We start from the raw sequence: 24,762 nt of genomic DNA, 5'->3' as shown, positions 1-24,762 counted from the left end.
CAGGCGAGCTAATTTAGAAATTGATTTAATTGGTCTTAACATGATGTGCCAGAAAATCTTACTGCAGCGGCTGCCTGCACTAATGCTTGGCCTAGCGCGTAGTCCGACGGACCACCTCGAAAGTGGAAAGACTTTCGCCCACAACAAATGAGACCGCTGCATGTCTTTCGGCTAAATCAATGCTATACATACTAGGGCTGTTGACAGCAAACGGACATTCAACACCCCGAGCCTTGCCAGATCACTCAAGGCCCGTATTTCAGCGGCCTCCACTCCCCCTCCTGTCTTCTGTCCACTCCTACCCCCGGCAAGCCTTTCACTGGCACGGTCAATTCCGTGCTCTCACTTTGTTTCTTTCCCCCCCGCCTCCTCATTCGGTCTTATAAAGGCAGGATATGACATGCGTGAGCTGCAATAACATTATCATTATCATCAAGATTCTTTGTTGCTTCAATTGCCTTCACCACCACTTGCTTGCTCATCATGACTACTTGGGTTCCCTCCCCCGACTTTGATCCGCGCTCGGAGCTACTTCCGAACATCTTTGACCACTATGCCCAGGTCAAGCCAGACGCCATCTATGCGGAATACCCAGTGGACCCCATGACTTACGAGAAAGGGTACAGGCCGATCACCTACAAGGCCTTCGCCAACGCTATCAATGGCGTTGCTGGCTGGCTGACGAAGACCTTGGGCCCGGGAACAGGAGAGACTTTGGCGTACCTTGGACCGAATGACCTGCGATACCCGGCATTGGTATTGGGAGCAGTTAAGGCTGGATACTGTGTAGGATGGTCCTTTCATGTAGTGCGGTTTTCAGGGAGCCTTGCTGACATGGTTGCATTAACAGATGTTTCTTACCTCGCCGCGCAACAGTGCAGTGGCCCACCAGTCGCTATTTACCAAACTTGAGTGCACGACGCTGCTGGCTCCTTCACCACGGCCGCCATTTATCGCTGGAATTCTGGACGCCCACCCACTGAAGTTTGTTGATGTTCCCAGCGTGGCGGAGCTACTCGCGACCGAGTATCCGGTTTTTCCTTACGCCAAAACATACCCTGAAGCAGCACATGATCGATTGGCCATTCTGCACACATCGGGCTCGACGGGCATTCCCAAGCCTATCATCTGGACCCATGACAGCGCCGTCAAGCACATGCACATGCAAAGGCTCGATATACCCGACGGCTGCGAAGGCCAGGACAGTTGGGGCTTCGGCAAGCGCATGTATCTGTCTCTGCCTCCCTTCCATGTAAGCTTTTCACAATTGTAGCCCACTGCAGGTGCTGACTGCTACTATAGGCCGCTGGACTAGGGCACATTCTTTTCATTACCATGCCCGTTGATGTCACCTTGATAATGCCTACTGCTGCCGGTCTTCCCAGCGCCACTGGTTTGGTAGCGGCAAGGAAGCAGACCCCGTTTGAGTGGGCAATTGCTGTTCCGTCTATCGTGCTGGAGTTGTCTCAAGCTAGTGATCTGTTGGACTACTGCGGTAACCATCTGGAGTACATGATGTATTGTGGCGGAGATCTGCCCCAGCCTGTTGGGGACATAGTAGCCCGCAAGCTGAGGATTGTGAACGGCTACGGCGCTTCCGAGCTGGGAATCCTGAATGTCATCCATGAAACCGGCAATTGGGATCCTCTTAAAGACTGGCGCTACCTCCATTTTCATCCGGAGCTGGGTATGGAGTTCCGGCATGTATCAGGGGACGAGTATGAGGCGGTCTTGGTGCGCACTCCTGAGCGCGAGGGTCACCAATTTCCCTTTTCAATCTTCCCCGACCGTCAGGAGTATCATACCAACGACTTGATGGTGCGCCACCCGGATCCCGCCAAGTCAAACCTCTGGCGGCCATCCGCACGCCTGGATGATGTGATTGTCTTCCTCAACGGCGAAAAGACGAACCCCGTATCAATGGAGGGGCATATGGTTGCCTCTAATCCCGAGGTGACAGGGGCCCTGGTTGCCGGCGCGCAACGCTTTCAAGCCGCTCTGATCGTGGAACTGGACCGCTCAGCGACAGCACTAAGCGCAAGCGACAGAGCTGCTGTCATCGAGAAGCTCTGGCCCAGCATTCAGCAGGCAAACGAAAAGTGTCCAGCTCACGCCCGTATCGCCAAGAGCCACATTCTATTTACCACTCCGGAGAAGCCCATGCTCCGTGCCGGAAAAGGCACCGTCCAACGCGCAGGTACTTTGGCAATGTACGCGTCCGAACTCGACGCTCTCTACGCGGACGCTGAGAAGCTGGCCCAGCAGGACGGTGGCGAAATACCCGGGCCGGGGGCCGTGGACGATGCCGCCCAGGTTGCTGCGTTCATCCGCGCTTCCCTCTTGGCTATCACTGGTTGGAGTGCGGAGAAGCTGTCCGACACAGAGAATTGGTACACTCTGGGACTGGACTCGTTGCAGACAATAACGATGACGCGCGTGCTCAAGCAAGGTCTTCATTTACCTACTCTCATGCCTAACTTGATCTATTTGTATCCCTCGATAACGGAGCTTACCCAAGCAGTTCAACAGCTGGACAAGCAGGGTAAAAAGTCTACCGAACTTCAACAACATGGACTCCTTCAGGAGCGGGACAAACTGCTACAGACACTTGTCAGTCAAATCGAACCACCCAGTCCTGATACCGTTCATACTGCCAGCAGGCCAACCGCCGGAACGCACACTGTCATTCTGACCGGCTCCACTGGCCAGTTAGGAACTTACATCCTTGATGCCCTGCTGAGAAATCCCTCTGTAGCGCACGTCCACTGCCTGAACCGGGGGGATGATGCTCGTGAGAAACAACAAGACCGCATCAAAGCCTATGGCCTCACCCCGCTAGCCGACAACGAGGCACGTCTAAGCTTCTGGACTGCAGACCTAAGCAAGGGGGGCGATTTGGGTCTGCAACCAGACGTTTTCACCCAGTTGCAGCAAACCGCCACGCTAGTTATTCACAACGCCTGGACCGTGAACTTCAACGTCCCCCTAGCAACCTTCGAACCCCAAATGCAGGGCGTGGTGAACCTCATTAACTTTGTGACCCGCAGCCCACGATCTCCACATCTATTCTTTCTCTCATCCATCAGCTCGGTCATGGGCCATTATAACGGCGAGTCTGGCCTGATACCAGAGACCGTCCTTACTACCACCACTTCCGCCCCGAATGGCTACGCCAACAGCAAATACATTGCCGAGCATCTGCTTGATTACGCTGCACAGCAACAGCAAGAGCAACAAAACCGTACCCAGCAAGCACAAGCTGCCCCATCCTTCTCCTTCGCCCGGGTAGGTCAAGTAGCAGGCGCCGTGCGATCTCCCGGTCTCTGGAACCGTGCCGAGTGGTTCCCTAGCCTTATTCAGAGCTCACGACACCTCCAAGCTCTCCCCGATACCCTGGGTCCGATGGACCGGATTGACTGGGTACCAGTCGATCTTCTAGCCGAAGTACTAGTTGAGCTAGCTCTTCTTGGTGCGGACGACTTTCCCGCCTCTACCATGATCAATCGCTGCTCCTCTGCTACCAATTCACCCACAGCGGTCCAAGTCTACCATCCCGTCAACCTTCACCCCCAATCCTGGGATTTGATACGGCCCGTCGTCGCCGACGCCCTTCTCGCCCAGGACAAGGAAAATAGTGGAAGGAGGATTGAAACCATCCCATTGCGCGAGTGGGTGCAGCGTATCCGGCGGGATATCGAGGCAGCCAGTGTCAGCTTCTCGGCTGATACTAAGGATAGCAAGCGGTTGGGTGATAAGGAACTGCAGGCATTGTTGGAGCAGAACCCGGCTGCCAAATTGTTGGATTTCTTTGAGGGTTTGACGATGGAACATACTCAGCCAGGAACTGTCTTTGAGTCGGTAAACACGGCGAAGATGAGTAAGACGTTACGCGAGGTGGAGGGTGTGCGGCCTGAGTGGCTCAGAAAGTGGGTTGGGGAATGGTTGGCTTAGGTCATTTGTTTGGATTAAGCGTATTACTGGATCATCTAATTCTGTTTCAAAGATAAATAGATGAAGACAATATGGGTATACCATATATCCGTTCGAGTCCACCCCTCTAAAAAATAGCATCGTAAGAGCCCTGTACGGTGTGGCGTAACCTGATCAATATATCTTATCTCCTTTAACTTGAATGTCAACAACAAGTCAAGATAGCAAGATCGATAGTCAAGTAAAGCCACTCTGGTACTTGATTAGTATTATTTTAGTTGGTCTTGATATTGTTATTCCTCAATGGAACCAATATGATCATTTCTTTGCGACCAAGATTATATGTATACTATGTGTTTATTAATGCGAAGTGGCCAAAACTGTTAGTGTTAAGGTATTCAATACAAACCTGAAAATTATCATGTTCTCTGTTATATATGATCAAATTTTGGTTTCGTTATTGGGTTTCTCAATACACCACCTGCCAAAGGGTCATGTCGCAGGCATCTGGGATAAACGAACTGTGTAAGATAACGCACCTCTTTATGACAGCCAATTGCTTGCCGTTGTTGGCAGTGAGCGGGAAATAAGAAGATCGACGTTGGGTAGAACAAGGCGCAATGTGGGGTTGTATAGTAGGTGGCCGAAGCAATACTCGCTCCCACGACATGTCCTTAGCCTCACTTGCACTGTATTCTTGACCTGCTACAAGGCGCTTCCTTTCCCATGATGTTTTGCCACTTCCTTGATTCAGGTACCATAAAAGAGCTTTATTTTGAGTGAGGTGTTCGATCGCTGATGATGCTAGCCAGTCCACTGGGTAGGCAATGTGAAAGGTCCGCAAACCACTGACCAGGAATTGTTGAGCGTGGCTTTCCTGCAAGGGGGCCAACTGATGGGTAGGAACTACCGACAGCTGACAGGCTATGCAGAATTTGCCCTTTTCGGCGAGGGCGCCGTCAATTGTGAAATGCTACCTGGTCCGATCAGCGGGTGGCTGTCTCAATTACCATGGCTGCCAATAATACGCTGCAGCAGACATTCTATATCACGACCGATGACATCGATCAGTACCTTTGCGATGGCAATGCCGATCTACGTCCCATCGAACCTCCTGACACACATGGATTGATATTCTTTTAGCCTGGGACTGCCCATGGTCTCCAAGGCGAACCATGCTCTGCTAACAGGTGATAGAATCGTCCTGTCACAGCTGACTTCCACTCATGATGGCAGCACCTGGGACTGGCGATCTTGGATACGACCATGATAATTTGCGTCATGTTGTGATTACTGCGACCTGCTTCGCGTTGGTCCTTTCTACGGTGTCGGTTGGCCTGCGTCTTTATTGTCGCAAGATCACAGGCACCAAGGTCTTCTTCGATGATTACTTGATTATCGTGGCATTAGTATGTCCTGTTTCACCCAACTTCCTCAAACCTCGTCCGAGTATAGCTGACACTGGATGCTGGCGGCAGGTTTTCGAATACGCAGTGTCACTGGCTGGAGTTGTCTGTGCGTAATCCTCCCAGATAGATTGACAACTACACTCGAGCCCTCCCAACTGATGAATGGAAGTGTTGTATAATGGACTGGGCACTCACATCGTCTACGTTCCTCCGTCGGATTTAGTAGTGTATTTAAAGGTTGGCGATTTTACTCAGCTTGTGCCCTTGGGATATTGAGTTGACATTCCACGAAGACTCTAGCCAGTGGCAGCTTTCTCTATACACTATGCATCGCATTCACCAAGCTCTCCATCCTCGCGTTATACAAACGAATCTTTTCCATCCGACCAATGATACTAGCGGCTAATGCCGTCGGGGCGACTGTCATCCTGTGGTGTTTTGGCGTATGTCTGATTGGAGGCGTCGTCTGTATTCCACTGGAGAAGCTCTGGAACCCGACGATTCCCGGCGGGTGCATTGATCTGGCCAAGTTCTACTACGGGCTCCAGATTCCGAACATCGTAACTGACGCCGTCATCCTGGCGCTACCGTTGAAACACGTTTGGAACCTTCAGGTGCCGCGTGCCGAGAAGATCATGCTCACTGGCATCTTCTGTCTCGGTGCTTTGTGAGCATTCTCGCTCCCGGCTGTTCGCATTACTGTTGCTGACATGGATATACCCTCATTAGAACGCTTGCCTTTGACATTGTACGCCTAGTGACACTGATTGAGCTTTCGAAATCCGGAAATGATATTACCTGTAAGAATAAGATAAACCTCGACCAGCTTTATGGCCCCAGCTGACCATTCATGCACCCTCATTTAGATGACCAAGTGCCAGCCAGTGTGTGGACCTGCATTGAGCCCGCCGTGGGTATTACAGCCTCTTGTCTCTCGAATATGCGACCACTGTTTCTTGCCTTGACACGGCTGCGCGTCAGAATGCACCGCGTGCTATCCCGACCGTCACAGACTGGATCGGCAGAGATAGAACAGTCCAAAATCGTATTCACTCAAACTGTGCGAGTCAATAGCAGTCACACCGACCAGCCTTCCGACATGACGAGTCGCACGGCCCCTTATGCTGGGAGACCATCGCCTTTGTCGACGGGGACTACTGTAGGCACGGAATGCTAAACTGCTGCTTCTGAGAGGCCGAGTGACTCGGTCGCTTATAATATCGCAAATCCTCCGCATAAGTGACCGCGGCAACCGATAAGGAAGAGAAGATGCTCCGATGCCCTTACGCGTGTTAGTAAAGTTAAATATATAATTTCGAACACACTAGAATATAGTAATGAGCTTTAGTTGCATTAGCCGGATTTCCAGTCATCTGCTCTCAACAAACATAATTAGAAGGACGAGGAGAAGCACAGCTTGTGGGGAACCGCTTATCTTGCATGTTAAGCCGACCCACTGGCGGCGATAACAGACCAACCGCGGCGAAAGAAGTGCCGGTCAGCAGGAAGGCCCTTGCGGGGGTTGTCTATCGCAGCTTATCGTGTGCGGAGAAGCATCGGACCAGCTCATAGAATATATGCCCCTGATATAGCCGGTCTCTTGGTGCTTTGACTCATTCGCCTCCTCATTCCCCGTCTTAGTAGTGTTCAGTCAAGAATATTATCAACCACTCATGGCAGAAGGTCGTCGATCGGCCCGGGCGTAGGTCATCCACATGTACATTTATACACCAGATAATTTGCTCACTCAAAATATTGCCAGGTGCGATGAATGCCGCCGCTTGAAGGAAAAATGCGAAGGAGGCATCCCCTGTCGTCGATGCGCCCACTTCCGGCGTCCCTGTGAATCCAAAGCCCTCGCGTCGCGCGCCCGAGATTTTCGCGTTTACGTCCCCAGGCGAGTTCTCTCTGCCATGTGGGCACAACGGCAAACTAACCCTTCACTGCAGAACACGGCCAGCCAAGTCGGAGGTACAAGAGTTGCTGGACCGATGCAGATACATGGAACAGATCTTGAAGCACACGATTGAGGGCATCGCGCTAGACACCAAGAGCCTCGCCCGTCTGGCAAACTCCTTCACTACCGGCAAAAGCTCAGATCATCCAGAAGTGATCAGCCCGGCTGGAATGGCTCTGGAGGAAGAGGATTGTACTATCGACCCGGTGGGTGACACCACTACGCGTGCGTCTTGCTCTTGCCGTACCCATGTTGGAATGATTACTGAGCCATCGTAGACTTCTCCGGAGAATTCTCCTACTGGAACTTTTCCATGCGCATCAAGCAGCGCATCCAGAGTCGCAGGCGGACCAAGAGCCCCGACCGTGTTTCAGGATACTGGCGGGCTCAACACCTCAAGACCAATGAGCATTTATCGGCCGCCCTGGCATGTTTTCCTCCTCGTCCAATAACTGGCTTCCTTGTCAAGACTTTTCTCAAATATGCCGCGACACATTGGTTTCTCGTGGAAGAGGATTGGCTATTGGATCGCGCGCACCGACTGTACACCGACCCCGCGAGCCTTGGGGATACGGCTGCTGCGGTCGCTAGTATTCTTCTCTCTGTGCTGGCCATCGGAACTCAGTACGCCCATTTGGAGTCTCCTAGCGACCGAGATCCCAAAAACCAGACGCCGTCCTTCTCCGAAGAAGATGTCGGGGTGCGATTCTACGAACAGTCCATCCGACTACTCCCGGAAATAATCGAGCTGTCCTGCTTGGAGAGTGTACAAGCATGTCTGCTACTTGGATTTTATGCCCTTCCGGTCGATGCCTCTGGGCTTGGCTATATCTACATAAACTTGGCAGTGCGTCTAGCTATGCAAAACGGCATGCATCGCAAATGCCGTCGGGACGCGTTCAGTCCGGTGATGATGGAGACGCGGAACCGCGTCTGGTGGACGGCGTATTCCCTGGAAAGGTAGGCCGTCTGGACCACTGCTGTGACGCTCGCTAATACTAAATAGATTGATTTCGATCTTTCACGGACGACCCTTGTCCGTGCATCGTGCGGATGTGGATGCAGACCTTCCCCATGCTCGCGGAGATATGGGCCAGGCACAGTCCACCTGGAGTTCGCAATGTGCAGTCATCTCAATCCGGATGCTGGACTGGCTGGAGGAATTCCTCCATGACATGTCAGACACCATTCCTCTTCGTAGTGACTTTGATGCTGACTATCGTACAGATCCCGTCTCAGGCACGCTCAACCCGCCGGACTGCCCGTCGTCATAGGCCAGCTAATAGCTCGCAAGGAGTCCTGGGACCGCTGGTGGGCAGGCCAGTCTGACGCGCTTGTCAACTCAATTCAGCCGGGACACCAGCCGAATCGCGCCGTCATGCACCTGTGTCTGGAATCATGTCTGTTGCGCATGTTTATCGGCCGCCCGTTCCTCCTCCGCAAGGACACTCCTAGCCATCCGAATGCAAATCCCCAATCATCTTCGGAGGAAACGTACTTCCAGCCTTCCGACCGCGACAGTCTTATCGGCGACTGCATCCAGGCTGCCCAGGAGGCGCTGGGTATCTGTCGCCAGCTCCGCGATCACGGGCCGGGACTGGCACGAGCGTCCTACCTGGAGTATAGCGCGTGTCGGGCCGCCTTACTGGTTCTGATCGCTTTCTCCGTACAGAATCTATCGGATGCCTTGCGACAGCCCATGCGCGAGGGACTTGTCTTGCTCCGGGAGATGTCAGCAGCAGGTGATTCTGCACGGTCGGAAGTATCTCTGCTCGAGGCACTGGAAAGATCCCTGGCGCGTCTTCATACAGTAGCCCAACGACCCGAACCCGCGGCAGAATCGACTGGACTGGTGTCCGACTACGAAGCCTTTCGCAACTGGGGCACAACATGCAAAAAGCCTGCATCCGAGGCAGCCCCACCGCACCCAGACACGGTCGAGCCATGGACGGTTCCGCTGGATGGGATGGAGCAGCTTCCCCCGTATGATCCCGCTCTGGATCTCTCCATCTTTGGTGGTGCCAATCTATCCCCTTCCGCGACCTGGCCCACCCGCACCGAGACGCAGGTGCTGGAAGAGTTCCTGGCCGGATCGAGCCTGGATCCGATCTGGACTCATGTTGATCTTCCATGACTTACACTGTACTACACTAAACAACTACGATAACCCTGTAATATACTTATTTCATAACACATTATTTCAATGTTTAGACGCAGCAATAATCTTCTCCGCCATCTCCGGAAGCGTCTCCGACACCACATCCAACGGCGCATCAAACACCTTATAGGCCCCCTGCTTCTCATAAACCGTACAATAAGCACCCCGGAACCCGACCTTTGTAGCAGCAGTCACATCCCACAGATGCGCCGCAGCAAACCACTTCTGCCCACCCTCACTACCCAACTTCTCCCACGCCGGCCGATACGCCGCCAGCGCCGGCTTAGCCACGCCCGCCGTATCACAGCTGAGGAAATTCTCCAACGGCATGTCCACACCCGCCCGTTCAAAGTATCCGCGGACCCGCTGCGTATCGCCCGTCGTCAGGCACCAGACCGTGAACCCGGCATCGCGGAGCTTGGCGAAGCATTCGCGGGCACCAGGGCGGAGCTCGAGGGCGGCGTATCCAGCTACGCAGGCGTCGCGTTGCTCGGGGGTGGCGAAGCTGTGCGGGTCGGAAATGCCGATCATGGCGAGGGTTTGGTAGAAGAGTTCAGTGATGACGATCTTGTATGGTTTGTAGCTTTCGGAGATGGACAGAAAGGTGAATTGCAGCTCGGCGTTGGTCATCCATGTGAACCCGAGGGCTTGGGCGGTGATGTGGTGCGCCTGGAGCTGCGGGCCCAGGGTGCGCTCGATGGTGTCGTAGAAGGCATCGAAGGACACGCAGGTGCCGACGACGTCGAATACGACGTGGTTGGGCATGTTGATGTTGTGTGTGTGAGATGAAGAGGGAATTGAGGAGGTGTGTGTGTGTGCGTGTGTGTGTGTTTGTGGTATCGCGGTTATTGAGGGGTAGACGCGTTATCGCGGGGAAAGTCGTGGCATCAAATAGTGAAGTGGCGGACGGGCGCCGATACCGGGCATCTGGGCATCAACTTGGCCCAGTTTAGTAGGCCGGGCCGGTCGCATTTGGAGATACAGCTGACAGGCGCTAGACGGAGACTAGAGCAGGTCTAAGCGCAAGTTAATTCAGGGGAAATTGACGATATGCGACCAGGAGCTGATACTTGATAACGTGTTGATAAGGCGTGTTGATAGCCGGCCTGGTTATCGTGCTGACACCACACTTTGATAGCAACCGCTGGATTCAGAACCCTTTCCACCATTAATGATCGTAGTAGCTCAAGTCATGTATAACGGGATTTTACTATGTAGTTCGATTTTCAATAGTTGTCTGCTAGAATGCAACTCGGAGATCCAGTACCTTGTATGCGTGTGGCGGAAGTTGCGTAATAGTGAATAATATATATAGTCCCATTGTTTCAAAACAAAGAAAGACGAAAGAGATGAATGCCGGCTAAATACAGAATACTAGTATTGAACATAATAAAAACACCTATATGTACAATTACTCCCACAGAATATTCAATCGCCGCAATCCCCGTTTCGGCCTTGGCTCCGGCTCCGGGTTCTTCTGGTAATGCTCGATGAACGGCCGCACTGGCACATCCTCAAGCGGGATGATCTTTGATTTCATCCACCACTTGTACCCAAAGTATAGCACAAAAATAATGGGAACATTCAAGTATGACGAGATGAAGGTCTCGGTATCCCATTGACCGTGAATAAACGTCTCGTATCCACCTGTCAGAAACAACAGGCAAAACAGAACCAGCGTTATCCATGTACTCCACGGCTGGAACGGCGCCTGCCCACGGCAGTTCCTTGTGACGATCAATCCCTTGTTTGCGACATGCGTAGTAGAACCGGAGGTACACAATGCAGATAATTCCCCAGTTGACCAGTGTGGCGATGGACACAATGTCTTGCAGCCACGTGAAAACCGTGCTGGCCGAGCTGGACAACGTCATGTATCCCAGCGCCATGAATATTCCCAGCAGTGCCACCGCTACATATGGGATGCCGAAGCGGTTCATGCGCATGAAGAATGCCGGTGCGTGGCCCTCCGCTGCCATGGCGTAGATTACGCGCGATCCACCCAGCATGTTCGAGTTGCCCGATGACCAGGCCGATGTCAGCACCACCGCGTTGATGATTGATGGTACCACTTTAATGCCCGCATTGCGCGCCGCAATGACAAAGGGAGATTCCGAGGCCGTGCCCGAGGAGCCGAGCAGGTTGGGGTCGTCGGAGGGCACCACCAGCCCAATCATGAAGATGGTCAATACGTAGAAGAGGAGGATTCGGACGAAGATGCGACGAGCGGCCATGGGGATGGATCGGCGTGGATTCCGCGTTTCGGAGGCTGCAATCGTGATGTTTTCGATACCGGAATAGGAGTAGAGCGCGCTGTTCAGGGCTGTCCAGAATCCAAGGAACCGTCCCAAGGAGCCTCCGATGCCGAGATATTGCACAAACGTACCTGGATCGCGCCAGTAGCGGAAGCCAATGCTGGTATGGTTTGGGGCGCCACCACAAGTAATGACGAGGGCCATGATATTGATGCCGATCACAAGCAGGATTTTGAGGATGGAGAATCCAAATTCCAGCTCGCCATATACACGCACAAACACCAGGGCCGTGATCAACATCAGCAATCCGAAAACAGTAATCCAGATGGCATTGTTGATGGTCGTCCAGAACTCAATCACCACCGCCGCAGCAACAATTTCGGAAGGAATTGAAACGAGGTAGGAATATATTTGATTCCATCCGTTGGCGAAGGCTAGGGCGGGGTCGACGAAGATCTCTGCGTAGCGAATCACGCCGCCGGCCAACGGCACCAAGGCACCCATCTCGCCCACCGCGAACACAACGCTGGACACTAACAGGCCCATGATGCTGTACGCCAGGAAACCACCCAATGGTCCTGCATGAGCAATGGCGCGACCTGAACTTAGAAACAGCCCTGTGCCGATTGTCCCTGCCAGGGCGATCATCTGAATATGTCGCTGGTGCAGGCCCTGCTGAAAGACTTGGGCCTCGTCGAGGTGGCCGGGTACGGCCTCAAGGTCCCCATTCTCTTCATCGGTCAAGTGGTGAGGGATCTTCTTCTCTGAACTGAAGGAACCGTCCATGATGCGGCCGGGATGTGTAGGAATTAACTACCCTGGGCCAGAATTGTGAATGCGTTCTGGAAATTGGCATTGGGCGACTTTGTATATGCCTGATGCCCGACTCCCCGCATTGCAAATCGGCATGATCCCGTTGGTCCAGCGCAGGGATGATCCATCGTGAAGCCCTGCTCCTCACCGTGTCGCTGTCCCTCCCAGTGCATTCCTCCCTACCGGCCCCAACTGCCCAAACAGGACAGCCCCGGCGCGACCGATAAGATTGGCGCTAGTCCACGATAGGCAAGTCCGGTCCGGTGTGGGAATCAGATGCGATGCGATAGCATCAGATAAGACTCCCTTATCGTCCGCCCAGAATAACACGGTCGCGTTCCAGTCTTTCTTTTCTTAACCGCTTTTCACTTTTTTTTTTTTTTTTTTCTGACTGTACACACATTCATCATGGCTACAGCTGGCTGCTTCCCTGTTCCCAACCCTGGCGAATGTTTCTGGCAGAAAGAGCCACACCAATTGCACGATCACCGCTCAACTGAGCAGCTTCCTGATCACGCGGACATCGTGATCATCGGCGCCGGGTACGCCGGAGCTAGCACTGCATACCATCTGCTGCGTGACCACGGCGAGAAGGTCAAGTCCATTACCATCTTAGAGGCCCGGGGAGCTTGCTCCGGTGCCACGGGACGTAATGGCGGGCATCTCCGTCCGGACTTCTACGGCCACATCCCAACATACGTCGACCGCGCTGGTGTTCGCGCTGGCGCAGAGATTGCCGAGTTCGAGATTGCCAATCTGCATGCTCTGAAGAAGGTCATTGAAGATGAGAAGATTGACTGTGACTTCACACTGGCGCGGTCCATCGATGTCTGGTGCAATGAAGAAGCGGCTCAGAAGGCAAAGGGCACATATGAGCTCATGAAGTCGTTGGATCTGGAGTATATGAACGATGTGGTGTTCTACACGGGGAAAAACGTGGAGGGAGTGAGTACTACCAATTATAGTCACATCAATAAACTAGCGCATGCTGACCAAACAGATCTGTGGCGTCAAAGGGGCTAAAGCCTGCGCCTCCTTCACAGCAGGCACAATGTGGCCATACAAATTCATTCTACACATTCTCCAATCCGTCCTCGCAACGGGCAAGGTGAATCTGCAAACATTTACCCCTGCTACATCGATAACCCCCAGCTCAGAGGGTGGCTATACTATTGAAACATCCCGCGGCACGATGCACGCGGGAACGGTCGTGCATGCCAGTAATGCTTACGTGGCCGGCCTCCTTCCCGAATACGAGAAAAATATCGTGCCCTGCAAGGGAATCTGCTGTCGGATCACCGTGCCCGAAGGGAAGACCGCGCCACTGTTGAACAACTCTTACATCAACCGCACTGAAGACAACACGCTATCCTACTTAATTCCTCGTCCCGATGGCAGCATTGTTGTCGGTGGAGCAGCCGCCAAGTTCCGTTCGTACAAGGAGCAATGGTACAACAATGTTGACGATACCGTCCTCATCGACTCGGCCAAGGACTACTACAATGATTATATGCAACGGACGTACCGTGGATGGGAGGATAGCGGGGCAAAGGTTGACCAGATTTGGACGGGTGTCATGGGATACTCGTATGACTCGAACCCGCATATTGGAGCCGTGCCCGGCAAGGACGATCAGTTCATCCTAGCTGGATTGAATGGCCACGGCATGCCGGTGATTTGGCGGTCGGCACAGGAGCTCGCGCGCATGGTAGTAGAGAAGATTCCCTTTGAAGAGACGGCCATGCCTCGGCTGTTCAAGACGACGCAATTCCGGATTGATCGAGCCTTGAACGGACAGGAGAGCGATGGAGATATTTTGGGCACTGGTAACTTTCCTTCGACAAAGCCTTGAGCGATGACTATGGTATTTATGATTGTATATATTGGCGCATATAGATGAGCTACCCGACCTTGTATCATACTGCAACTGGGGTGTCCCGTGAATTCCCTTCTGCAACGCGGCTTACAAAGGCCTGATAACACTCGAGCATGTTCGTCCATAAGCGTATTTAATTTCCGCTTCTAATCAACCTGACGTACTCGCTTCGGGCCCAGGCGGAACCCGGTTCCCTCAGTGCCCTCCCAAACGAGTTTCACTTCGGGTATCATTAGCGCCTCCGAGGACGTGGGACTGCGATCGTACTTTTGCCCCTCTCGGATCTTGACCCATCTACTCATTGCTGTGGAAGTGTCTCCAATGTCATCAGTTTTCTGAACATCGTCTTCGCCATGTCTTACTGTGACGAGCATCCGAAGCATCTGCATAAGTAGTTCGATGTCCATTACTTCCGTGTGCGTGTCGGAAGGAGCAGTGGGCAACGTCAGTACTGGGTTGGAAGCGAGGTTCTTCTCGCCCTTATTGATCACGTTAATGCTAGCCTCGAGCATGGCCAGATCTGGCCACCACGTGTCCGACTCATACATGTCTCTCAGGCTGTCAATGACCGTCTCTCGCCAGCCTATCGAAGGGAGACGCGAAAGCTGATAGACAACTTCCCAGCGTTCCCTGTTTATCTGTGTCTCCGGTGTGAACCCAACCCAGTACATATGGGTGATATCCCAGACGTCTGGATGATCAATGGTCCCATGGGAAGGATGGGAGGATGGCACTAGCTCACAGGCTCGTTTCGCACCACGGCCGCGTAAGAGTTGCAATACTTCTGGTAACCCCCAGTAAGCCTCAGTAGCACGCACCGGCGGGCCCTGGCGCGGGTCATACACCGTCTGGGAGGCGAGGGCCCGGGCTCGTGGTGCCCCTGGACTATATGCGGCCAGAAGATCGAGATGCATGTGTCGGCTTTGTTCTGCTGAGGAAATAGTATTGTCTAGCACCGTAGCAGGGTCTTTTGGATTAACCACGTTGTTGATGACCTCGTCTAGACCGACATCAAGGAGGAGGGCGGTGGTTTTCACTCTTCCCGCCATCGCCGCCGTGCCGAGGGTGAGGAGAGCACCGCGCTGCGGGAGGTAGTGCTTTTTGTACACCTGCGCGATACTACATCCTTCGAGAGTAGCCATATGCGTTAAAAGGCGACAAATGATATCGTGACTCTGCTGGTCGCTCAAAGTCTTGTTATTGGCCAAAAGGCAGAAGACATCCTTATTCTCTCTGGTGCGGGCTCCGACATCGGCTCCCTTGGAGATCAGATAAGTCGCACGTTGTTCAGGATCCTGCGTTATTTGGTTTGTATCTGCGGCGATCAGTAAAGGTGTAAGCCCTTGCCGATCGCCCAGATTGACATCAGGCGGGGGATCGTGGGCAAAGAATATATCACAAGCGGACCTGAACTCTTCCTCGGAATGGTAGATCGTGACTAATAGGTGAAGAGGGGTCTCTTCAACATAATCATTGCGGATGTCCAGGCATGCCATCCCCGATACTATTTCCTGCAGCACGTAGAGGTATGAGTCCGTATAGGCAAGCCGCGGGCCTGTGATTCTGGCCCATTGATGGAGGACTTCAGGTAAATAGTTAGTTCAGAAGCGATGCTATCTTTCAAAAAGTGAATTCCTCACCAGTATCCTTGGAAGTGCCGCGAGGGCCGTCAACATCTGCACCCGCGTTTATTAAGGCGCACAAAGCACCTCCATTCCAGACCCCATCTTCTGCCGCTCTTACAACTGCCGTAGTTCGAGGGTAAACCTCATCTCGGTCCTCGATATTCACGCCCGCCAGGGTAAGTGATGCGACCAGATCGGTCATCTGCTGAAGATGAGTATCCCAGCTACCGTGTCGGATCCAGTAATGCCATGCCTGTCGTAAAGGACCATGATACTCTGGTTGATGGAAGGTCATCAGGTGAAGCATGTTCCTTCCACGTGCATCCTTTGCTTTGCCGTTCGCTCCTTTGGATAGAAGGAATCGTATGACCTCGAGATCTCCATACCAACTGGCAAGGCCCAGGGCAGTTGTTGCAGTGTCTGACTTATGATACATGGCGTTGATGTCGGCGCCGAGCTCCAACAGAACCTCCATTGCTGGAATACTACGAGCAAAGGCTGCCCAGTGGAATGGTGCCCCCATCGGTAGTTCGAAAGGACTTGTACGCTTTGGTTAGTACCGAGTGACATATGAAGGTCATACGGTAACCACTGGGAAACTTACTAATGGGCCATGAAGTTTCTTCGCGCTGCGTATGCACCCTCCTCGGTTCTCTCTGGAACCATCAAAGCATTAACGTCGGCGCCTCCCTCCTTGACGAAACGTGTCGCAATCGCGCTTGTGGAGGACTCGGGAAACATGAATAGCCAGTGCAAGGGGGTCAGCTTGTCTCTACGAGTCGTGATGGAGGCAGCTGCGCCATGGTCCAGAAGATAGTGTACCGTGTCTGTCTGCCCAGCTTGACAGGCCTTGTAGAGCGGTGTTTCGCCATTGTCATTCGGCACGTCCACTGGCATCTTGGAGTTTTCAACAAGCCATTGAACAACATCGATGGATCCCAGTGCTGCTGCGACATGTAATAGTGTATTGCCATCAATATCAACGAACCTCTTATCTGCTGTAAGCCACTCTTCTGCTCGGTTCCTATCGTGGGCAATATCTAGGATTGTCGGTTTTCGTGTGAAGGGATCGGCACAAAAGCCACCTGCGTCTCGATATTTTTGCCTTGCAGCTTGCAGTTGCTCCTTCGTGACCCTAGACGAGGGCCTCTCAAAGAAGTACCCCTCAGATACGGCCTGAAGCAGCCATTTATCTAGTGTCTGCTCATCGAAAGCCGGCATTTGGCCATGGGCGTGCATGACCTGCGCGTATACTGCTCGAGCGGGCGAATAGCCACTCCGGGCAGCCTCGGTGATGTAGGTGAGCAGGCGTTCGAGATACGACGGCTTCGCTCCGGTGATGCACTGGGCCATACCCAGCAGAACGTCACCGGCATGCCGCAAGGATTGGTCGCTCTGGGACTCGGCAAACTGCTGCTCAAGATCTGCAAGAAGGGAGGGATCCAGACGATACCAAAACCTGGGGCCCTGGTTGTGCGCCGGATCAATGATGCCGACATTAGCAGTGACCTTGCGAGTATCCTGTGCCACTGCAAGCCTGGCATTGTGTCAGTCATTACAGACCTTCAAGGATGGACATCAAATAGGGAAGAATATCTGAAATTACCAGGACGCAAATGCGGGACTATCGAACTTGAGCAGTTCGGGACTTGCCAGGCTGCGTTTCCAAGGATCCGTTGCCAGGAGCTGCCGCAGAGCTTTGCCGAGTTGCATGCGAAGTGGACCAGTGATGGACGGATCTTCTCTCAACATAAATAGAGCAACCTCGATCGGCTCCTCCCCAGGTGATTTCAATTTTACTGGTTCGCCACGATTGATGAAGGTTGATAAGATAAGCAATCCCAAGCTGTAGGAGTCGAACCGAAACATGACTTCTGGGTCAAAAGCAGCGCCCTCCCACCGGGACAAATCGCTAGCTTCAGGCGCCCGCCAATCCTCCGTCCCATAATAGCTGTCGATAGTGAGCTTATCTTCCGGAGACTCTAAATCGACGCAAACCCCAAAGTCGCTGATCTTGGCACACAGCGGAACATTATCACTGCCTGCAGTATCTTTGTAGATCAAGATATTGTCTGGTTTGACGTCTCCATGAACAATATGCAACCGTTGCAGCGCCTCGAGTCCCGAGACTGCATCCAGCAGCAGCTGATACTTAACATCTAGTGGTTGCGGCCCAAGTAGCCTCTCGTTGTCAATTTTGAGAAGGTCGGTCAGAGTCATGAGCGCCTCCTCCACGAATAAGACCGGAACTGGGGTATCAGGATAAGGGTAATCGTAGCCCCAGGCGACGAGTTTGGCAATATTGCGGTGGTTTCGGAGGTATGGGTTGGATAGAGCAAGTACTTCCAGCTCCAAAGATCGTAGTCGGTTACGATAGTCGGACCCGGAGGCAAAACTGCCGCTGCCCTCGCGGGACAGAAACACTTTGACGCGTTTGATCACTAGCCCTTCGTTGCCGAAAAATCGACCTGGAATTTCCTTGTACACTGTAAATTGGCCTCCGCTGCCAATTTTGACCGCGCGGCGCTTGAGGTTGTATGTCTGCAGGTGACGAGGTCCATGGATGCCGGTTCGCGAGAGGATGCTGGTAAAGTCTGACACTGAGGTCATTAGGGGATTCTCTCCATTTCGGACGGCCGTCACTTTTTCCTCCAAGAGGTCAGTCGAAGATGAACTGTGGCCATCATAGGTTTCTTCGCCGTCAACCAAGCTGAGCGGGTCGAGATCTGGTGGCTCAGACGTGTTGTCCAAGAGGTCGTCGAGAGAAATGCTCGCTCCGCTGTTGTCTAAATCCAGATCAAGGGGGTCCAAGTCATCCACGGGATCTTCATCAAGGGTATCGAGGGCCTCCTGCAATAGTGCTGCGCTGTCATCGTTGAGTAAATCCATGTCGTGCAAGAGAGGATGACAGTGTCGCACAATCGGACCATTTCCGTTGCCCGGGTCAATCATTAATGAAGGCGGGACGTGGACTTCCCTTCCTTGCCGTGCGCATCGCACTCGTCACTCACACTACGCTAGTGCTGACCCTATCCCCACTGATACGAGGCGGTGGCTGCAGCAGATTGAAGCCATTCGCCGCGGGGTCACGAGCTAGGGTCGAGATGATTTTCTTATTTATAGCGCAATTGTTTGCTCGTCAACTTCTCCCGCTTCCTAATACCTATTGTAATCTTTCTCCAGAAGACCGTATTCTCCTTAAAAGCCGCAAAGCGACAGCATTAGCTGGTTCGATCCATCCTCCCAGTTAACGTCTCCGCAGTAATAAAGATACCCCCGCCCGAGCCTGGCCCCCACCACAGCAGCTTGGGTTTCATCCGCGCGCATTGGAGGGAAAACATGGCTTTGCGTTAGCGCGCCCTCAGTCGGAACATAGCGCTTTTCCTGCGACCCGGCATCCTTAATATGAAGCACCTTCATGCTATACGGTTCAGGCAATGTAGATGCCCCAATCCTTTCAGGCAAGAGACCTGACGGATTGAGTTGGAATGTTGTGCGATGATAATCGCCATCACTCCAGGGAAGACCGAAGCTTCTGAAGAATCTCCTGAACTTGTCCTTGGGCGAGAAGTTTGGGAAGTGCAGACCGGCGATGACAAGACCGCCATTTTCAATATATGCTTTGATTTTGGCGAGCACTTCTCGGGCCTGTTGATTGGAGTGGCTAAGGCCTTCATCCGTTATGATTATTGCACTGAAGGTCGTCTCGGCAATGGTTCTGAGCGCGGCGGACGCGGTCTTCACGCGCCTGAGGGTGGCCACTTCCAGAATCCTGTCCAAGAAGCTGGCATAGATTTCGTCGAGGTAGTCGCGATAGGCGAGAGAGAAGAAGAATCTGGGGTCTCTCGTTTGAGGCCATGGTCAGAATAAGGGTGGGATGGATACCAGCCGAGAAAGGATGGAGGGAAATACGAGCTGTTGCAGCACCCGATCAACACTACACGATAATGATCAATAATGATCGAGGGACGTGAGATCGTGTAAATTACGGGGTGGAAAGCCGCTGGGAAAGCGGGGACTGGCGGCAGAACGGATGCAGGAACAACAAGGGAAGCAGCAGCAGTGAATAGTTAGTTATCAGGTCAAACAAGGTCGATCAACATAACACTCGCTGCTTGTTGATCGCTTGGGCTGCACTTTCCTAATCCGAGGCTAATGAGGCCATCTAAGGTGGGGGGCGGGAGAAAGTAGTATCCCAGAACCAATGACATCTAGCAGCACCAATAAAATAGACCCTTTCATTCTCGGTCGGGTACTAATCACAACAAAATGGAAACTCTGGCAGACCAAACATCAGCCACTAACCCCACCACCAGCTCTACGGAACAAGCAGGAGTGTTCAATCATATGTAGAAGTTTTGGGGGGTACTATGTGAGGCATTGAAAACATTGTTCGCGACCTGCAATGGCACACCCGGCCTACCCTTTGGCCGTAAAGTAACGAGCAACCCTCTGATAAAGCTGTCGGAGAATCATGTGAAAAATAATTTATTACTTCATTATAATATCATTGTTATGCTTTACTTGGCTTGAACTCGGCCAACCTTTCTAGCAGTGTAATATCCATAGTTGGGAAAACATGAGGGTACCGAAACTTATTATATTTTCACGATATCAGCCAGCAACAGAAATAGTAAGTACTACTAGTCACGTATCACCTGAAGATTCAAACCTATTATAGTTTCAATCTTTTCTCCATCTGCTTCTGAATACGAGAATGGGAATTTATGATATACCTAACATATTCCTTTACCAGTTAGAGTATACCTGTATTTAGCATAGTTAAAAAGCAGGGGCTCCTCACGTCAGCGCTAGGACACCTGTCAGACCTGCAGACATGACTCGTCTCGGGCCCCTGCGTGGTGGGTCTGACGGCAGCCCGAATATTAATACTGGCTAGTTTCTTGTTGCTCAGAGTGTCGTGTCTGTTGGTAAACGCTAACACAGGATACGAGACTCGTGAAAATGGATGTGTATGGAACCGCAGTCACTGCCGTCCAGCAAGTCATCCAAGTGACCATCTTCATCAAGGGAGTCATTTCAGACGTCAGAGCTTATGACGATGACCGAGCCGCCATCCAGCTTCGACTGGACTTGCAGCTAACATCTCTTGAATTTTTTCAGCGTCGGTTCCTGGACAAGGAGCGTGGTCTACTGCTCCCAGGGCAGCTCCCCGGCTGGGTCGCTGAGACGATATGCAACCTCTTGCTGAAGATGGGTCGCGTGCTGGTGGAATATCGTGCTCTAGTCAAAGAGTATGAGATCCTGGATGCTTCAACTGCAGCTTTTGACCACGGCGACGATGCATTGCCGAAGGGAGAAAAATGGAAACAGTCGTTCCTCGATCGGACCAAGGCCAAAGCCAAGGCAATCAAGCTGAAAGGGTACGACTGGGCACTCTTCGATAAGAAGAAACTCCTGGGTGTCTTGGCTGAGTACAAAGAGTGGACCGACAGTCTGCGGGACTTGATGCAGCACTTCTCCCAGGAGGCCTTGTACACCCTGACGGATGGCTCCGCAGCGAAGTCACCACCAACTGCGACCGATGTGCAAGGAACAGGACTAGAAGAGGTGGTCAAACGACAGCAATTGGCATTCCTTCATGCTCCAGCTGACTTTCAGGAGCTCGAGGGTGAAATTGCCGAGTCCGACAACGCATCGGATGGGTTTCACTTGGGCTCGTGGACGCACCAGGGCCGATCAACTCCCGTAGTCCTGGAATTTCGCCCATATGATCGCCGCCTGCGTTATGATGACCTTGACGAGGAGGAGATTGCAGAATTGAAGGCGCCGCTGCGAGACCTAGCCTGGCTACTTCAGAATTCCACGTTTTCGGCAGGCAAGAAGGATGCTGAGGTGTCCCAACCAACAATATACTCCCTCCAGTGCCTGGGATATAAGGATGAGACAGAAAAGGAACGAACGGTCTTTGCGTACCGACTACCAATTCATGACACCGATGATAAATCAACCGAAGTGCAGACCGGCCTGACGACTTTGCACAGCTTAATCAACCAGGTAGATCCTCAGACAAAACGACCCGCAAAGCCATCGCTGGAGGATCGCTTCGCCATTGCGCACTGCCTCGCACTAACCACTCTCAACGTACACGGCTCGCTCTGGTTACACAAGAACATCTGGAGTCGAGGCATTCTCTTATTCGAGCAGAGTCAGGACAATGTCGTCGAGCCTCTGTCCAGACTGTCCCTGACCACACCTGCAACATTCAACAAGGGTGGACAGCGACAACCGCGCCTTCTTGCATTCCTTGGTGACTGGGGTTACGCCCGACCAGTCGAAGGAGCGACCGACATGCGCAGTGATTTCGAAATAGAACCCAACCTTTACCGCCACCCCGACCGTCAGGGCGTTCCGACACGACAATTCTCCCGCCTCCATGATATGTACGCGTTGGGGGTGGTACTGTTAGAGGTTGGGCTGTGGAAGACAGTGTCTCGCCTCTTTGAAACACGCATCAAAGAGGGCCAGCGTACTCGCAAATTACCCAAGGCTCGTGACGTTCGTGCGGCGTTAATATCGCTGGCCCAGCGTGACCTACCAAAGGAAATGGGTAGCGCCTATGCCTCAGCGGTCGTGGCTTGTCTTAGTGGCGATTTCCGCAAAGGAAGTGATCTAGAACTTTCTCTGGACTTTCGCGAGAAGGTGGTAGACTGTGTAGCTGAGGGATTGCGACTCTGATCTTGGTTTGAGCCAATGTATCTATGGACCGGCCACATGAATTGCCCTTTTTAGTATGCCCGTTAGAGTACACTACTCACCATGCGAGAGCGATATTGCATGTATGATTTACTATAGACCATGGTCATAAGCAAATCAGCGTTTGCACTTGTTCCGTATATTCTTTCCGGCAGGGTGGTTACACATCTCGGAACCCCAGGTATGGTTCTCCTGTGGAGCAGTAAACCCCCGGATTTCGGCATAACTTCATGTTTGTGGTCGTGGGGCCCAACTGACTTCCGCCCTCAGTGACAAGCGTTGGCACCCCTCGATTGCTAATACCCCTGTGCGTTGAGGGAGCATCTATCGGCACCAAGGAGATTGAGCGAAACGTCCCAAGAACCCGCAACAGCCGACACACGGAAGTTTTCTCATCCAGATAGACTCGCACTTGGACTGTCATGATTCTGGCTAACACCGGCTGAGATATGATGGTAATAACAGTGCTACAATGTAGCTGCCTGATGCTGTCAGCTTACGGGCCCATCCCAGCGTCCCTACAAGGAGCAATCTCCGTGCTGATCAGGGTCATGAACGCTTAGCTCTGGCTTATGGCCCCTTCCAGAAGCGCATATAATGTCTCAACCTGATCTAATGATTTAATGGGTCTTCAAAGAGATATTTCCAACCAATGATGGCGGATGTGCACATGATAGAGATCGGATTGGATGCTACCGAGGCTACACGATTATCGTGATGCCAATGGGTCCTGTCTGGTCCTCTACCTCAAACTTATCCACATCCCCTCCCAGGATATAGTTCCCTTCCTCGATCTCCGCCTCAGTGGGTCGTTCATCAAACGAGCACAAATAATTCCCTCCCTGCGACCATGTGTGTAGGTCCTTCCCCTTGAGATCGCCTTCCACATCACCCCAGCACCACCACAAAACGTCACATCGGCTATGGTTGACTTTGATCTCGAACTCCTCTCCAGGCGTAATATCTTCTGGGCGGAGAGTAGAACGCTCGAACAGTCGGCAAAGTGATATTTGATAAGGAACCACAATGTCTGAACCGTCTCCCGGGATGGTGAGGAGGCGGTACCCTCTTTCGGCCAGACTTGGCCCCTCAAAATGGTCACGATAGCGTGGTCTAATAACCCCGAAATTGATGGTCCGCGAGGGATCATGCTTGGAGGTGAGACCGGAGCCGAGGACGCCAATTTCCAGACCCTCGCCTGCAAATACCGACCGGTCGGCGGCGATGGTGACTGATCGGCCCGGGCGCGTGGAATGAATGATGCGGGCGCGGACAAACACCTCAAGAAAGTGGGAAGAGGAAAGCGACAATGTCGGCGAACTTGTGGTCACGGTGAGAGCAACGGTTACCCCATCATGCGCAGAAGGCGAGGCCATTATGATACTGAGACAGAGAGCAAGGCCAGTTGAGATGAGAAGCAAGAAGATATGGTAACAAGCGGGATAGTTAAGGAGAGTAAATTGATTCAACGGGGCAGTTAGGTACTAGTTATTTGGGGGGGGAAAAAGTTGGTTTCACTTTGTCAGCATGGCCAGCAGAAAAGTAACTAAAATAAATAGTTCAAGAATTAAGCCTACTACTAAGTCACCATCATTCAGCCTTAAACCCTTACGATCGGCCTCCCCTTTCGGTTTCCTGCACAGGTGGACATGGCCCCCAAGACCCTTCCAAATTACCCACGCTCTAGTCTCACCGTGTGCGGGCGGATTGTAAGGCTACAGCTTCAGGACTTCTCATATTTGTTGTCATCAAAGACATGAGCATGGCCCCCAGAAGGATTGATCCAACTCGAAACTCGGCCCAGATGGCACACATAGGACGATAGGAAAGACAATAGGGAATGGCTCTTGGAGACCACGGAGGCCCATTAAAGCCTATGCGATGTCCAGTCGCTTTCAGGGTACACACCACGCACAGTCCTTTGTTCTACCCCAGCAGCATTGTTTCTTTGCTAGTTCATCAATCGCTCGTTAATCAAGAGACTATGCACTTGTTATATCACCTTTTCTCCGCGGGAGCAGC

At 52.6% G+C, this 24,762-nt stretch overlaps 11 protein-coding genes across 11 annotated transcripts; 7 read left to right on the top strand and 4 right to left on the bottom strand.

Annotated features, from left to right (window-relative positions):
- Positions 1-483: 483 nt before the first annotated feature.
- Positions 484-3,951, top strand: An09g00450 (uncharacterized protein; the record flags this gene model as incomplete). The annotated part of the gene is made up of 3 exons (XM_001393332.1): positions 484-786; positions 851-1,252; positions 1,303-3,951. The coding sequence occupies 3 exons, from the start codon at positions 484-486 to the stop codon at positions 3,949-3,951; spliced, it is 3,354 nt and encodes a 1,117-aa protein (XP_001393369.1).
- Positions 3,952-4,550: 599 nt separating this feature from the next.
- An09g00440 (uncharacterized protein) lies at positions 4,551-6,911 on the top strand (the record flags this gene model as incomplete). Its single annotated transcript, XM_059749544.1, has 8 exons — positions 4,551-4,621; positions 4,715-4,750; positions 4,834-4,923; positions 5,074-5,120; positions 5,167-5,445; positions 5,799-6,006; positions 6,321-6,498; positions 6,756-6,911. 8 exons carry the CDS (start codon positions 4,551-4,553, stop codon positions 6,909-6,911), a joined length of 1,065 nt encoding a protein of 354 aa, XP_059606687.1.
- A 143-nt stretch (positions 6,912-7,054) lies between these two features.
- An09g00430 (uncharacterized protein) lies at positions 7,055-9,430 on the top strand (the record flags this gene model as incomplete). The annotated part of the gene is made up of 5 exons (XM_059749543.1): positions 7,055-7,181; positions 7,237-7,521; positions 7,575-8,256; positions 8,303-8,473; positions 8,524-9,430. The coding sequence occupies 5 exons, from the start codon at positions 7,055-7,057 to the stop codon at positions 9,428-9,430; spliced, it is 2,172 nt and encodes a 723-aa protein (XP_059606686.1).
- Positions 9,431-9,496: 66 nt separating this feature from the next.
- An09g00420 (uncharacterized protein) lies at positions 9,497-10,219 on the bottom strand (the record flags this gene model as incomplete). Its single annotated transcript, XM_001393329.1, has 1 exon — positions 9,497-10,219. The coding sequence occupies one exon, from the start codon at positions 10,217-10,219 to the stop codon at positions 9,497-9,499; it is 723 nt and encodes a 240-aa protein (XP_001393366.1).
- A 20-nt stretch (positions 10,220-10,239) lies between these two features.
- An09g00410 (hypothetical protein) lies at positions 10,240-10,589 on the top strand (the record flags this gene model as incomplete). Its single annotated transcript, XM_059749542.1, has 3 exons — positions 10,240-10,259; positions 10,308-10,401; positions 10,491-10,589. The coding sequence occupies 3 exons, from the start codon at positions 10,240-10,242 to the stop codon at positions 10,587-10,589; spliced, it is 213 nt and encodes a 70-aa protein (XP_059606685.1).
- Positions 10,590-10,865: 276 nt separating this feature from the next.
- Positions 10,866-12,695, bottom strand: An09g00400 (uncharacterized protein; the record flags this gene model as incomplete). Its single annotated transcript, XM_059749541.1, is given in 2 exon segments — positions 10,866-12,473; positions 12,527-12,695. Coding segments are annotated over 2 exon segments (1,777 nt in total), but the record flags the coding sequence as incomplete, so codon positions are not given.
- A 235-nt stretch (positions 12,696-12,930) lies between these two features.
- Positions 12,931-14,374, top strand: An09g00390 (uncharacterized protein; the record flags this gene model as incomplete). The annotated part of the gene is made up of 2 exons (XM_001393326.1): positions 12,931-13,467; positions 13,523-14,374. The coding sequence occupies 2 exons, from the start codon at positions 12,931-12,933 to the stop codon at positions 14,372-14,374; spliced, it is 1,389 nt and encodes a 462-aa protein (XP_001393363.1).
- A 170-nt stretch (positions 14,375-14,544) lies between these two features.
- Positions 14,545-18,912, bottom strand: An09g00380 (uncharacterized protein; the record flags this gene model as incomplete). The annotated part of the gene is made up of 4 exons (XM_001393325.1): positions 14,545-15,980; positions 16,039-16,562; positions 16,628-17,560; positions 17,630-18,912. 4 exons carry the CDS (start codon positions 18,910-18,912, stop codon positions 14,545-14,547), a joined length of 4,176 nt encoding a protein of 1,391 aa, XP_001393362.1.
- Positions 18,913-19,362: 450 nt separating this feature from the next.
- Positions 19,363-19,893, top strand: An09g00370 (hypothetical protein; the record flags this gene model as incomplete). The annotated part of the gene is made up of 2 exons (XM_059749540.1): positions 19,363-19,372; positions 19,544-19,893. The coding sequence occupies 2 exons, from the start codon at positions 19,363-19,365 to the stop codon at positions 19,891-19,893; spliced, it is 360 nt and encodes a 119-aa protein (XP_059606683.1).
- Positions 19,894-20,988: 1,095 nt separating this feature from the next.
- Positions 20,989-22,722, top strand: An09g00360 (uncharacterized protein; the record flags this gene model as incomplete). Its single annotated transcript, XM_001393323.3, has 1 exon — positions 20,989-22,722. One exon carries the CDS (start codon positions 20,989-20,991, stop codon positions 22,720-22,722), a length of 1,734 nt encoding a protein of 577 aa, XP_001393360.1.
- Positions 22,723-23,441: 719 nt separating this feature from the next.
- Positions 23,442-24,116, bottom strand: An09g00350 (hypothetical protein; the record flags this gene model as incomplete). Its single annotated transcript, XM_059749539.1, has 1 exon — positions 23,442-24,116. The coding sequence occupies one exon, from the start codon at positions 24,114-24,116 to the stop codon at positions 23,442-23,444; it is 675 nt and encodes a 224-aa protein (XP_059606682.1).
- Positions 24,117-24,762: the final 646 nt, after the last annotated feature.

This window comes from Aspergillus niger (genome assembly GCF_000002855.4).
Source record: "Aspergillus niger supercontig An09".
NCBI lineage: Eukaryota > Fungi > Ascomycota > Eurotiomycetes > Eurotiales > Aspergillaceae > Aspergillus > Aspergillus niger.
The sequence above is the reverse complement of the archived record's forward strand: the minus strand, read 5'-3'. Positions and strand labels throughout refer to the sequence as shown.